Below are 12,717 nucleotides of genomic sequence, written 5' to 3'. Positions count from 1 at the left end.
GTTCAATTTGAACAGTTATATTTTCATCCTCACTCTTTTTTAATCCCAATAGTACCCTTATATATTACATTATATATATAGCACCAAAATTTCGGATTGAAACATAACTCTACAAAGTCCTCCCAAAAAAAAAGTTGGTCACTGTTTGACCCATTCCATCCCAATCCCGTAAATCAAGCTTCAAACGCATTTTAAGTTTTCCCCCCTTCCTTTCCAAAATCCCATAAATCTAAAACCCATTTCATCCATTCCCCCATTTCATCTCAATCCCTTCCCCATTTCATCCCAATCCCATAAATCTAAATCTCACTTCAAGCCCATGCCCTTGAGTGGCCGTTGCTCACCGTCAAGGGGCTCCCCGCAGACCTCGCTGCCGGGAAAGGACTACTCCGTCCAGAAGATGATCCTGGGGACCAACACCTCCAAAAACAGGCCCAGGTCCAGCTTCCGCTCGAAGACACCGAGAATGATGCGCGGCGTTACGATGACGACTGGGTTGATGTCGGAGGGTTTGGCTGCGGCAGCAGAGAAGTATATGGATTAGGGAATGTTTGTGGAGTGATTTATTTGGAGAATGTTTGTGGGTAATAGGGATGGCTTGGCTTTTGTTGTTGTTACAGTTAGGTTTTTTTGGATGGTGGTTCATTTGGTAAATTATTTCTAGTTATACAAGTTTTCCAATCATTTCATGGTAAATTATTTGTACTGTTTACCATGAAATTTGTTTGAGCATAACTTCAAATTATTAAATTGGTCATGTATGTTGCACACATGTTGCTTGGAATATTTACTAGCAACTGCTTCAGCACTATTGGATCATGGCTGGTCAATTGATCGCAAATTTTACAAAAACTTACGTGGGAAGATCCGAAAGATCTGGGTTTTTGACGAGAAAACATGATTTTGGTTTATTTAGTTTTATTCGATTTCATGGAAAGATCGGAACGGTTAATGATGAAAAGGCCTTTGGCCATCAGCTTTGTGGATTATAGGTATTGGCCAACCAAACATCATAAAGTGACCATGCATGTTTTATGAAATTAACATGATAAGTTGACCACATTTTTGCATGTATTAATCATGTTAAAATGCTCAAGTATTATCCAAAAAGGTCATATTTTTATTTGATCTTATTCCATGAAATATGGTTAAATTACCATCAAAACAAGTATTATTGTGATCAGAGTTTCATGGTTAAATTACCATGTATATTTCAACGTTTCAAGACTGTTCGTAATCTAGCTTGAAACTGATTTAATAAACATGACATACTCTCAAAATATTATCATTGAATATATAAAAGTAATCAATCATATTAAAATTACCAAAAAAATCATGAATTATGATTGTTTTGATGCTTTGAAATATAAAAGTAATAGGATAAAAAAATAAAAGTAGTCAATAAATTTACCAAATCCCACTGAATTAGGAAACAATCCAATCCAATCCCACTAAATTGAGAAAACAATTCAATCCAATCCCACTAAATTAGGAAAATTAATATAACATAATTTATGTGTATATATATACAGTGCTTTTCATATCCGGTTGCCCGGATTTTAGTATGGTCCGGATTTGGGTCTTGGCCATTGGATCTCTTCCATCCAATCCAACGGCTGTGGAAATAAAAGAGAAATAAAAAGGGATTTCCCCACTTCACCCCCCTTCAGCCCATTTCGTTCTCGCCAGAGAAGAGAAAAAAGAAGCGACTGTGTACCAACGACCCACGCAAAGACGACGACTGTATACGAACGACGGCCCAAGGTGTCTCCCTCTCTCTCTCGCTCTCTGCTTGACCGATTTCTAGACCTAAAATAATGGGTTGCCCAAAGCGTAGGGCTGAGACCGATGTAGCACAATACCCGGTAAGATCGGAGTCGAATCCACTAAGGACGGTGAAGTGTGTGCCGTGGAATCTCGGGTTGTAGAATTTAAATTAGCTCTTAGGTAGCCACCCTTTGTCTTTTCGTTGATTAATTAACTAATACTAACAGATAACTTGCTCAAACGATTAAAAAGAGAGGCGCGGTCGTAGGGAATCCGGCACTTGCTACCCAATCAGAATCCGCTCGCTTTTCATAGTTCTAAAAAAAAAGATTAAATTTCGGGAGAATTGGAAACCCTGAAGAATGCGAATCCTAAGGTTGCCGGTTCCGTACATAGCGGTGAACAGGTTTTAGTCCCCCGTTCCCGCTCACATGAGCCCTGGCAATGCCTCGGATCGTCCAACGGACGTAGTTTTCACCAACTAAATTTATTTAATTGAATTAATGTGCAGAAAATTGCGAGACGAATCCTAATTAGGTCGCGGCGCGCCTTTACCCAGCGACCAAACCTCAGAAAAACTACTCACTCATTATTGCGCAAGAAACGAAGGAAACCCTAATTTGAATCATGCTTCTAAATATGAAATAAACAAAAGATACAAATTAAACAAGTATCAAAGAACAACTTTATTGAAGAATGAAAATTAATACGAGTTACCGGCTTGCAAATAATTGAACAAAATTTCCAATAACTTAAAAGGAAAAAACCAAACTTCGAAGAAAATCAATCTGAAACTATATAATAAAATTCGAAGTAAACCTACTGATGGCAGCTTCTTTTTTTTTCTGTTTCATCCGTGGGAATCGTGCGCGAGTCCCAGAAAAAGATCTCGGTAATCCTCCTTTTTTTTTTTTCGTCCGCAGAAAACTCGTCCCCAAAAGTTTTCCCCGTGCGTAGCTCCCTGTCCTTCTTTTATAAACTTCTGTAGTCCCCTTTACAAACCCTATTTTCTCCTTTTTTTAGTCAAAGCCGTGGGCCACCACTGCCGAGAATTTGGCTAGGCCATCTGCTCCTTTTTCATTCCTTTGGTTAGTCTAACCAATTAATACTCCTTTGAAACCACTTTGGGCCCACCAAGACCATGTGTTATTTTGCCACTTCCATGACTATGTGCACACAGTAGAGCAAAAGTAATAAGGCCCAATCCATGATCTGCCAACGTAAATTTACGACTTTAATGCATTAAGCTTCCAAACTTCTACAATGTAAAAAAATAAGGCATTAACTCCGTGTAATAATATAAATGGACTTAACAAAGATAAATTAAAGGGCGCTAATGTGAACATTTACGCGCATATCACTCTCTCTCTCTCGGTCTCTCTCTCTCTCTCTCACTCTCATTCATGTGATTTTCGAACTGATTTTTGTGATTTTTTGTGTGGTTTCAATCGATCTTGGAATAGCCGACAACGAACGATCAGAGCTACGATCGAAGCTACGATCAGTCCTAAGGTCTCTCATTTTCTCTCTAATTCTCTCTCTCTCTCGTTCTCTATTAGAAACCCTAACAGTATATCTTCGATTTTCGAAACCCTAAATGAGGAATAGAGGCTGATTTTTGTGATTTGTTTGTGTGGTGATTTCTTTCGATCTCGGGATGGCTGATTTCTACTGATTGAATGATTTTCGAAACCCTAACAGTATGATATCCGATTTGGGGCATTTATGGTCCGGATTTGTGTCTGAGCCGTTGGATTTTCTTATGATCAGTTGCTATTTGGATTGATTTTTGTGTGTGACTTATGCTGATTTTGGCCAGAGAATTTTGAAGTGGGGTTTGGTTGGTGCTATCAGTGTATCATTTAGAACTGTGATCTGTATATCAGTTCTTTTCAGTCCAGTCGCCCGGATTTTACTATGGTCCGGATTTTCTATGAGTTTGGCTATGATGAAATTTTTTTGAGCCATTGGGAGAGTTTTTGCCCCTATTTCCAGATTTGTTTGGCCCTGTTTATTGGCTATGATGATAAATTAACATGGAATGTGTACTTGGGCCTGGAAACATTAGATGGTCAATTGGCAACTAATGTTGCCGCCTTTGTGCCTAAAAAATGTGGTGTTGTGAACATTTCATTTATTTGAGCCACTTTATTTGGCTATGATGAAAAATTTCTGAGCCATTAGGAGATTTTGCCCCTATTTCCAGATTTGTTTGGCCCTATTTGTTGGCTTTGATGATAAATTAACATGGAATGTGTACTTAGGCCTGGAAACATTAGATGGTCAGCTTGGCAACTAATGTTGCCGCCTTAGTGTCTTAAAAATGTGGTGTCCTGAACATTTCATCTATTTGGCTATGATGAAAATTTTCTGAGCCAAAACTACCTATCTAAATTGAAAAGTTATAAGTTACTTGTAGTTGTGGCTGTGTTGGACATTAGGGCTGATTGTAGCTCTGATCGTTCGTTGTCTTTGTTTTCAACTTGAGCTTGGGTCGTTCGTGTACAGTCGCCTCCATTTCTCTTTCTCCTTCTCACTCTCTTGCAGTGAAACGAAACGCAGAAATGGGGCTGGAGGGGTGGGAAATCCCTTTTATTACCCTTTTATTTCCACAGCCGTTGGATCTCTTCCATCCAATCCAACGGAAAAGACACAAATCCGGACCATAAGAAAATCCCCGCGACTGGACATGAAAAGAACTGTATATATAATGTGTACTAAGGCTTGGAAACATTAGATGGTCAGCTTGGCAACTAATGTTGCCGCCTTAGTGCCTTAAAAAAGTGGTGTCTTGAACATTCGATTTATTTGAGCCACTTTATTTGGCTATGATGAAAATTTTCTGAGCCAAACACTACCTCCCTAAATTTGTTATATTATTTCTAGTTTTTAGCTGTGTCGGACATTTGTGTGAGTGTGTGTAGACATTGTGTGAGTGTCTGCAGTAATCGTGTTAAAACAGTCATGTCCAGTTCAAGCAACAGAAGTACCATTCAATCTCGTCACCTTACATTTCAAAACAAGACATATTGGTGTGGGTTGAGAGCTGCTGTGTATATTTCAGAGTCAGAAAAGAATCCTGGAAGGCTCTTCTATAAGTGTCCAAAGGATGCAAAGGATAAAGACAAATGCGAGTACTGGGACTGGTGCTATCAAATTGGGTATCATGAACCTAGCCCACATGTTGCACCAGAGGTGAAAGTAGTAAAGAATGATGTACGTGTTGAAGTCATGGAAGTCACCGTTGCTAATTTAAAGCACATGCTGATTGTCTTTCAATTCTTAAGTGGGCTAGCCTTGGTAGTGGCTATCATTGCACTTCTTAAGTGAATGTAATATATATTCGTTCGTAGTTGTTGTAACCGGTAGTTAAAACTTTAGTTCTCAAAATGTATTGTACGTTTTGACTGTGATGGCAAATATTGTATTTTTGTAGTCGTTGGTTTTTTTGTTGTTGTAATTCACCAGCAATTGGTTGCTTTCTTTTTACTAGTCAATTTTAGTATCGTTGTAAAGGCTGCTATGGCTGGTTTTGTGTATCAGATTCTAGTAGCATGTTGGTACTCAGAAACATTCTAGTGTGAGCTAGCAAATTCTTCAGATTCATGTTTTCGTAGGTTTTGCATTGTGAGAATAGACATTTTTGAAAGAGTTGTGGTTCGAGATATATAGTTCCGTGCAGTTGGCTAATCATGACCAAGCGTGTTTTTCTTTAATCCACTCTTGAATTCTCAACAGTCTGGACCATAAGCATGGCCAGTATTATAACAAACTCTTCTAACATTTTCCTCTTAATCTCGTTGTATTAATTGATTGCAAAATACCTTGAGCTCTTGTAAATCTATCCACCTAACTTGTTTATATGAGCACCTCATCACCAATCTCTCTGTCCATATACAGGAGTTTAGGTGTCAAAATCTAATGGTATTTCTTGGGCTTCAATTATCTACCATGATACCATCTTGTTGGCTAGCCATGATTATCTACCATGATACCATCTTCTCTTCAACTGATCTCTTTGCCACATTCCATTTCCAGGAGGCAACTATTGACTTAAAATTCGGTATACATTTACTATATACTGGTACTGTGGCGCACATCTGTGTTTGTCGTCCCGTAAATGACTAAAATGGATTGTAAAATTCGGTCTTACATAAAAATCTGATTGTGAGTTGATACTCTTAATTGAGCAATGTTTTAATTTAAAAATAGGGGCAATGTTTTTACTGTAGACCACATGAAAAGCAAGCTACACTACTCAGACAATACAGCCATACACTATGTAGAACTTCAGGAGCTACATAAGATGCATTTCCCACAATATCATTCATCTGCAAAGAAATCTTACAAAATTAGATCCCAATCCAAATTTCTAATAGCTGGAAACGATATGTTTTGGAAACAATAGGAACAATTTTGGCCATCTTCTGACTGCTTCTTTTCGATCCATTATTCAATCATCGCTCTAATAGATCTATTTGAATCACTAATCCATCCTGCAACCCAAAAAAGATAATAACATGAATAGACGAAACAAAACACAAGCACAAGTAAAGAATTAAACGTAGATGTGCCACAAACACTAACACTCATCGTCAACGTCGTCATCGTCATCGTCATCGTCCTCGGCATCACTCAACCTAACATCTTGTGAAGACCTAATAAAATAAGACAACAATTAAGATGTATTCCGTGTATAAACTATAAAATTCATAGTACAAATTAACATCCACTTACATGTTTATAAGCTTTGGACAATTCCTTTTGTCATGTGACTGCCCCATTAACCCACAACCATTACATTTCCTCATCTTCTTGATTACCTTCTCTTTTCCTCATTTCAAACGCTTACCACAACCCTTTGCCCTTACTTGTAGTGGTTCTTTCAAACTATGTTGGCTTCCGAGAGAAGAAGGCACTTGGATACGACTTGTTGAAGCCAATTGGATAGAACTCGGTGAACCATCTTTGCGAGCACTCCTCATCAATGCAATCTTCTTTTGACTAGATTCCAAAGCTTCTCGCACAACTTCACTTTCTTCTTCATCTAAGACAGCCTCATCGATAACTGTACAAGCAAGTTTGATGTAGGACAAAAATGGAGAATTTTTGTATTTTATTTTTATTGTTTTAGAATAAGATTTTGATTAGGAATATTTTTGTATAGGTTAGAATTATTAACTTTTCGTATTCAGTTTGATTTTAATTTCTACCTTTTTTAGGATTCTTGGTCTACAAGAATTAGGATTTTATTTTAATTAATTAGGAAATATCTTTTATTTAATGCCGCTAGTTTTGGCATGATTTATTATTTCTTTTACAGTACGATTTCTAGGGTTAGGGTCTTATAAAAAGGGCTGTAACATATTCAATTATTAAAACTTTTATAACTTTTATCAATAATATTCAGAGATTTTCTCTTTCTTTCTTGTGCGCAAGAATTGCTCGTTGCGACGAGTTGTTTATCTCGTTTGGACTAGTACGCTAACTAGTCTCTCGTGAATTCCGCTGCGTCAAGTGGTATCAGAGCAAGGCTTTGCCTGGTTCGATGTCACCAAACAAAGTTGAAGACACACCCATTGACGTTGGTCGTGGGCTTACTGACCTAAGGAAGATGATGGAGGATACCCGAACACAATTGCAGGATCGAAGCACTCAGTTAGCCGAAATCCGTCAAGATACTCGCACTCAGTTCGCAGAGATCCGTGATTTACTGCATGGGTTGACTCTACAAATTCGCCAAAGGCCAGAAAGGGTTGAGAAGAATCGCGCGTTGGGATTTGCCCATCGCCAACCTCCTAACCAGAATAGGAATCGCGTTGAGGGATTTGCCCGCAACCAACCTATTCACCAAAACGTCTCCGGAGGATATTCTTATTATCACTACGATAGTAGGAATGAATTTGAAGGCGAGTTATTCGAGGGCCATGATGATTATCAGTCGATAAAGCGACAAGCAAATTTCAAGTATTACAATAAGTTGCCAAAATTTAGTGGTCTTGAATTTTTTGAAGATCGTTTGGATTGGATATTGGACATTGATGATTTTTTTGAGTATACGAAAACTCATTTTGAACAAAGGTGGAGGTTTTTATTATTGAAGCTTACAGGCCCGGCGCTACAATGGTGGTTAAAATTACAATCGTCAAGAGATCGATTGGGCAAGCGTCGAATTCATGCATGGTCAAGAATTAAAAGACTTTTGGTGGAGAGATTTTTGCCCTGGAACTATGGGGAATTACTGAAGGAAAAATATGGGCCAAAGCAACAGAATACAATCATTATTGTCAAAGATGTTGAAGAAGTTGCAAAAGAGGAGGGAGATCGGATTGAACTTGGTGACGAAGAAGAAGCTGGTGATGAAGAAGTTGATAATAAAAAAAAAAGTATCGATGTTGGTGATCAAGTTGTTGATGACCAAAATAATTGTCCATTGGAGGTGGTTGATACTAATATTAGTATCAATGAGGAGATTTTGGTTAGCGACATTGACGAAAGTAAATTGGTGTCCGAAAAAGTAGATTCAAAAGATTCAGCCAACGATCATGTCTAAGAATACATTCATGGAAAGGATTCAAAACATGATTGCGGGCAAAGCAGAATTAATGATGCTAATTTTGTCGATTTTCTTGGTGTGCAACAATTTGATTGGGTTCCGAACATTCGTCTAATACATCTTGTTAACAAGTTGAAGTACGAAGAGAAAAGATCATTGCATAAATACTTTTCTTTAAATGATTTTTGGAAGACGAACAAGAGGTTGAAGTATTCCAAATATCTATTTCTTTGGAATGGAAGGTGGCAAGTTTCTAATGAGAACTCGAGGTCGAGTTCTTTTGAAGAAAAGGAGACTGATGTAGGACAAAAATGGAGAATTTTTGTATTTTATTTTTATTGTTTTAGAATAAGATTTTGATTAGGAATATTTTTGTTTAGGTTAGAATTATTAACTTTCCGTATTCAGTTTGATTTTAATTTCTACATTTTTTAGGATTCTTGGTCTACAAGAATTAGGATTTTATTTTAATTAATTAGGAAATATCTTTTATTTAATACCGCTTGTTTTGGCATGATTTATTATTTCTTTTACAGTACGATTTCTAGGGTTAGGGTCTTATAAAAAGGGCTGTAACATATTCAATTATTAAAACTTTTATAACTTTTATCAATAATATTCAGAGATTTTTTCTTTCTTTCTTGTGCGCAAGAATTGCTCGTTGCGACGAGTTGTTTATCTCGTTTGGACTAGTACGCTAACTAGTCTCTCGTGAATTCTGATGCGTCAAAGTTGGAAGAGCCCTTGTCGCCTCACAAGAAGTGAACTGTTACATATTTTTCTCACATCACTACCTAAGTCATCCATCACCCTGCCCGCTTTTGCTGTCTTCATCCACCTTTGCAAGATATATTCAGTAGGGAGTTCCCTAATTTGCATTCGAAACAGGTACGCCAACAGGTGCCGACAAGGAATTCCATCGAATTCAAACATTTTACAACTACAACTGACACGGTTTGATGACTTGTCCACCGAAATCTCATGAATTCTCGCACCTTCCATTTCTTCTCTCTGAACATTCCACAAACACCGATGTTCATTCTCGCGTATGAACGTAACCACATATGCATTAATTTGAAAGATTTCCTCTTGAAACCTCTCAAATATGCTCCATGTATATATTTCACTCATTCCCTTTTCCATTGCCCACGAGGTTTTCAACTGAGGCTTCTCATTTACATCTTTATGGTCCAAATCCAATTCATTATGTCGGACTTTGGCAAGTGCCCTATTGAATCGCATCACAAAATCTATCATTGAATTTTCTTTGGACACATACCTCTTGAAAAACGAATGAGAAATTTCAACCCGTTGATTACTAGTCATATGGGCAGAAAACATGTGGTTTGTATATGCGGGAACCCATCTATCACGAATTTCATGAATGTCCTGCAACCATTTATTACTAGACAGCTTAGAGTTTCCTACAATAGTTGCCCATCTTGCATCGAACTCTCCAGGTGTTTCAGAATTTCATATACAATTCTTCAACTCATCATAATGTTCCTTATACAACAGTGCACCCATTTTTTCAGAAAATTTGCTCACAATGTGCCAAATACAATATCGATGAAACGTATTTGGAAGAGCAGAAGCAATTGCTCTTGTCATTGTCGGATCTTGATCAGTTATGATCAATTTGGGTGGTCCACCTGGCATCGCTTTTAACCATTCATTGAAGAGCCACAAAAATGAATCAGTTTTTTCATCACTCAAGAATGCACACCCAAGAAGTGTTGTCTGTTTGTGGTGGTTGACCCCCAATATAGGTGCAAATATCAAAGAATATTTGTTTGTGTAGTACGTAGTATCAAAAACTACCACGTCCCCAAAATATTGATATGACTTTCTAGAGGTGGCATCCTCCCAAAAACAATGAGTCATTCTATCCTTTTCATCTCTCTCGAATGTGAACCTAAAGCCCAGATTCTTTTGTTGTTCCATCTCGAAGTGCTCATACAACATATTCGCGTCATGACCATGTACTACATTCTTCCTATCTCTTTTATCATTGTAAAGATCTCGTGGTAAAAATCCAACATTTTCAATACCCCCCGCTTGCAACTCAAAAATACTCATTTGTTGGCAAGTTGGTACATTAGCAGCTGATAATTGTTCCGTTAAAGCTTTTTGTGCAGCTAATACTTGGCGATGAGATTTTAACAAATGCACCTTTCTTGGAGTTGTAAGCTCATGGTTATGACTCTCGACAAATTTTGATACAACAAACACTTCACCTTTTCTCACGACAGCAAGTTTTGCACCACATTTGTCTCTAGTTAAACCCCGACGCTGTTTAGTGGCCTTAGAATTTCTCCTCTCCCCTTCTTTAAAACAAACGTACTCCTTCCTCATTACTTTACCATTCTCACCCAACCTACTAGAATTGATTCGGACACTAAATCTAGCTTGTCTAGCATACTTGTTGTAAAATTCCCAAACGTCGTCTAATTTGAGAAATTGTTGGTCAATTTTCGGTATCACTTCATTTTTAACTTGAGGAGTGTAAATTTCTTGACAAGAATTCACAGATGATTGACACGGTTGGGATGGTGACGGTGATACTGCTATGTCATCCAAAGATTGCATTCTAAAAATCAAAATATAAAACAATTATTAACATGCAAACAAACATTTACAACAAATACCAATCTATGTGTCTCCCTTTATGCTATAATATGCAACAAATTTTTGAGAGAGGGAGAGAGATACCTCGGTGGTGGTGCTCGAAACAAGGGGGTTGGATCAACATTGGTTCGATCTTGTTCTTCCATTATATCAAATTGTCAGCTACTTATGGGTAACCTACCAATGGAAGCCAATGGCAGACATTAACTCAAAGATTACAAAAAAAAATAAAAAAATCAATTTAATTGCCCTACCATAAATACTAGAATTTTCCCATTTCTTTGAGATCAAATAGTACAAATAGTAACCAGTTTAATCGCCCTAGCACAAATTATTATCTTTGATTCATATAAACCAGTTCCAACTTCCAACATCAATGAGGACATATCCTTTTTTCCCATATTGCAAAAATAGATTCATTCGCTCGTATATCCGAGAATATGCAAAAAAATCACAGAGAACAAGAATGAGAGAGAGAGAGAAAGAGAGAGAACGAAAGAGAGACCTTAGGGCTGATATCGGCTTTGGATTTTCGCCTCTGTGTACAAATCACAGAAATTAGCCCTAAAATCATTAGGGTTTCGATTCTAATAGAGAACGAGAGAGAGAGAATGAGAGAGAAAGTGAAAGACCTTAGGGCTGATCGTAGCTTCGATCGTTCGTCGTCGGCCATTCCGATATCGATTGAAACCACACAAAAAATCACAAAAATCAGTTCGAAAATCACATGAATGAGAGTGAGAGAGAGAGAGAGAGAGAGAGAGAGAGAGCGAGAGAGAGCGAGAGAGAGGAAGAGAACGAGAGAGAGAGGGAGACACCTTGGGCCGTCGTTCGTATACAGCCGTCGTCTTCGCATGGGTCGTTGGTACACAGTCGCCTCTTTTTTCTCTTCTCTGGCGAGAACGAAATGGGCTGAAGGGGGGTGGAGTGGGGAAATCCCTTTTTATTTCTCTTTTATTTCCACAGCCGTTGGATTGGATGGAACAGATCCAACGGCCAAGACCCAAATCCGGACCATACTAAAATCCGGGCAACCGGATATGAAAAGCACTGTATATGGATATATATATATATATATATATATATATATATATATATATATATCACCGTGAAAATTGTAAGAAAGATAATTCACATACTAAAGCATGAAAAAAGAGTGGGATGAATTTTTACATGACATGGATAAAGATGATGGATATTTAATATTCGAACAAAATATATATTGACAGAAAACTCAATAAGGGATTAAGGGTACATCGATGAGGAAACAACAAAGGGACAAGCAATTGCTTCACTATATTGATATATGAAGTAAAAAGCTAGACTAAATGAACCATCCAACAAGGAATTGAATGTAGGAAAAAAAAAATTACACTGCGAAGCCAAAAATAAGTACATTCTCCTTCAACAGCAGTAATTTTATGCCTTTCAATTCATTTTGTTGGTACGAATAATTAACCTAAAATGTTCCTTTTGTCCTGAATTGCTGGTCTTTTTTTATTATTTGGGACCTCTTAAAAAATTATTTATATCTTTTAATTTGTAAGACTTTGCATATTCAATATAGATCTTGTTTGATAGAATTCAATTAATTTTACTAAACAAAATTTTTGAAACCGTAGAATATATTATAGATTGTGAAAAATAGATAATTGTTTGAGGGACATGACTGTCCAAAAGGACCAGCAATTTAGGACGGAGGGAGTATTTCTTTTTTTTTTTTGAAAAGAGTCATTCATTCATCAATAGGAAAGAACCAAAGCAAC

At 37.4% G+C, this 12,717-nt stretch overlaps 2 protein-coding genes across 2 annotated transcripts; both read right to left on the bottom strand.

The window, feature by feature from the left end:
- Positions 1–6,602: 6,602 nt before the first annotated feature.
- LOC131317283 (protein FAR1-RELATED SEQUENCE 9-like) lies at positions 6,603–9,649 on the bottom strand. The gene is made up of 3 exons (XM_058346842.1): positions 9,110–9,649; positions 7,373–7,565; positions 6,603–6,835 (listed from the first exon to the last, which is right to left on the bottom strand). The coding sequence occupies exons 1-3, from the start codon at positions 9,647–9,649 to the stop codon at positions 6,603–6,605; spliced, it is 966 nt and encodes a 321-aa protein (XP_058202825.1).
- A 147-nt stretch (positions 9,650–9,796) lies between these two features.
- Positions 9,797–11,146, bottom strand: LOC131317282 (protein FAR1-RELATED SEQUENCE 5-like). The gene is made up of 2 exons (XM_058346841.1): positions 11,036–11,146; positions 9,797–10,913 (listed from the first exon to the last, which is right to left on the bottom strand). Exons 1-2 carry the CDS (start codon positions 11,095–11,097, stop codon positions 9,797–9,799), a joined length of 1,179 nt encoding a protein of 392 aa, XP_058202824.1. The 5' UTR covers positions 11,098–11,146.
- Positions 11,147–12,717: the final 1,571 nt, after the last annotated feature.

The sequence above is a fragment of the Rhododendron vialii genome, chromosome 2a, assembly GCF_030253575.1.
Source record: "Rhododendron vialii isolate Sample 1 chromosome 2a, ASM3025357v1".
Lineage (NCBI taxonomy): Eukaryota > Viridiplantae > Streptophyta > Magnoliopsida > Ericales > Ericaceae > Rhododendron > Rhododendron vialii.
The sequence above is the reverse complement of the archived record's forward strand: the minus strand, read 5'-3'. Positions and strand labels throughout refer to the sequence as shown.

Coding starts and splice junctions, on each gene's coding strand:
- LOC131317283 (XM_058346842.1), bottom strand. CDS start 9,649: ATGACTAGTAATCAACGGGTTGAAATTTCTCATTCGTTTTTCAAGAGG. Junction 7,566..9,109: donor TGGATGACTTAGGTAGTGAT/GTGAGAAAAATA, acceptor TATTCTGGTTAG/GAGGTTGGCGATGGGCAAAT. Junction 6,836..7,372: donor TCCTCCATCATCTTCCTTAG/GTCAGTAAGCCC, acceptor TTGCTTGTACAG/TTATCGATGAGGCTGTCTTA.
- LOC131317282 (XM_058346841.1), bottom strand. CDS start 11,097: ATGGAAGAACAAGATCGAACCAATGTTGATCCAACCCCCTTGTTTCGA. Junction 10,914..11,035: donor TTTCGAGCACCACCACCGAG/GTATCTCTCTCC, acceptor TTTGATTTTTAG/AATGCAATCTTTGGATGACA.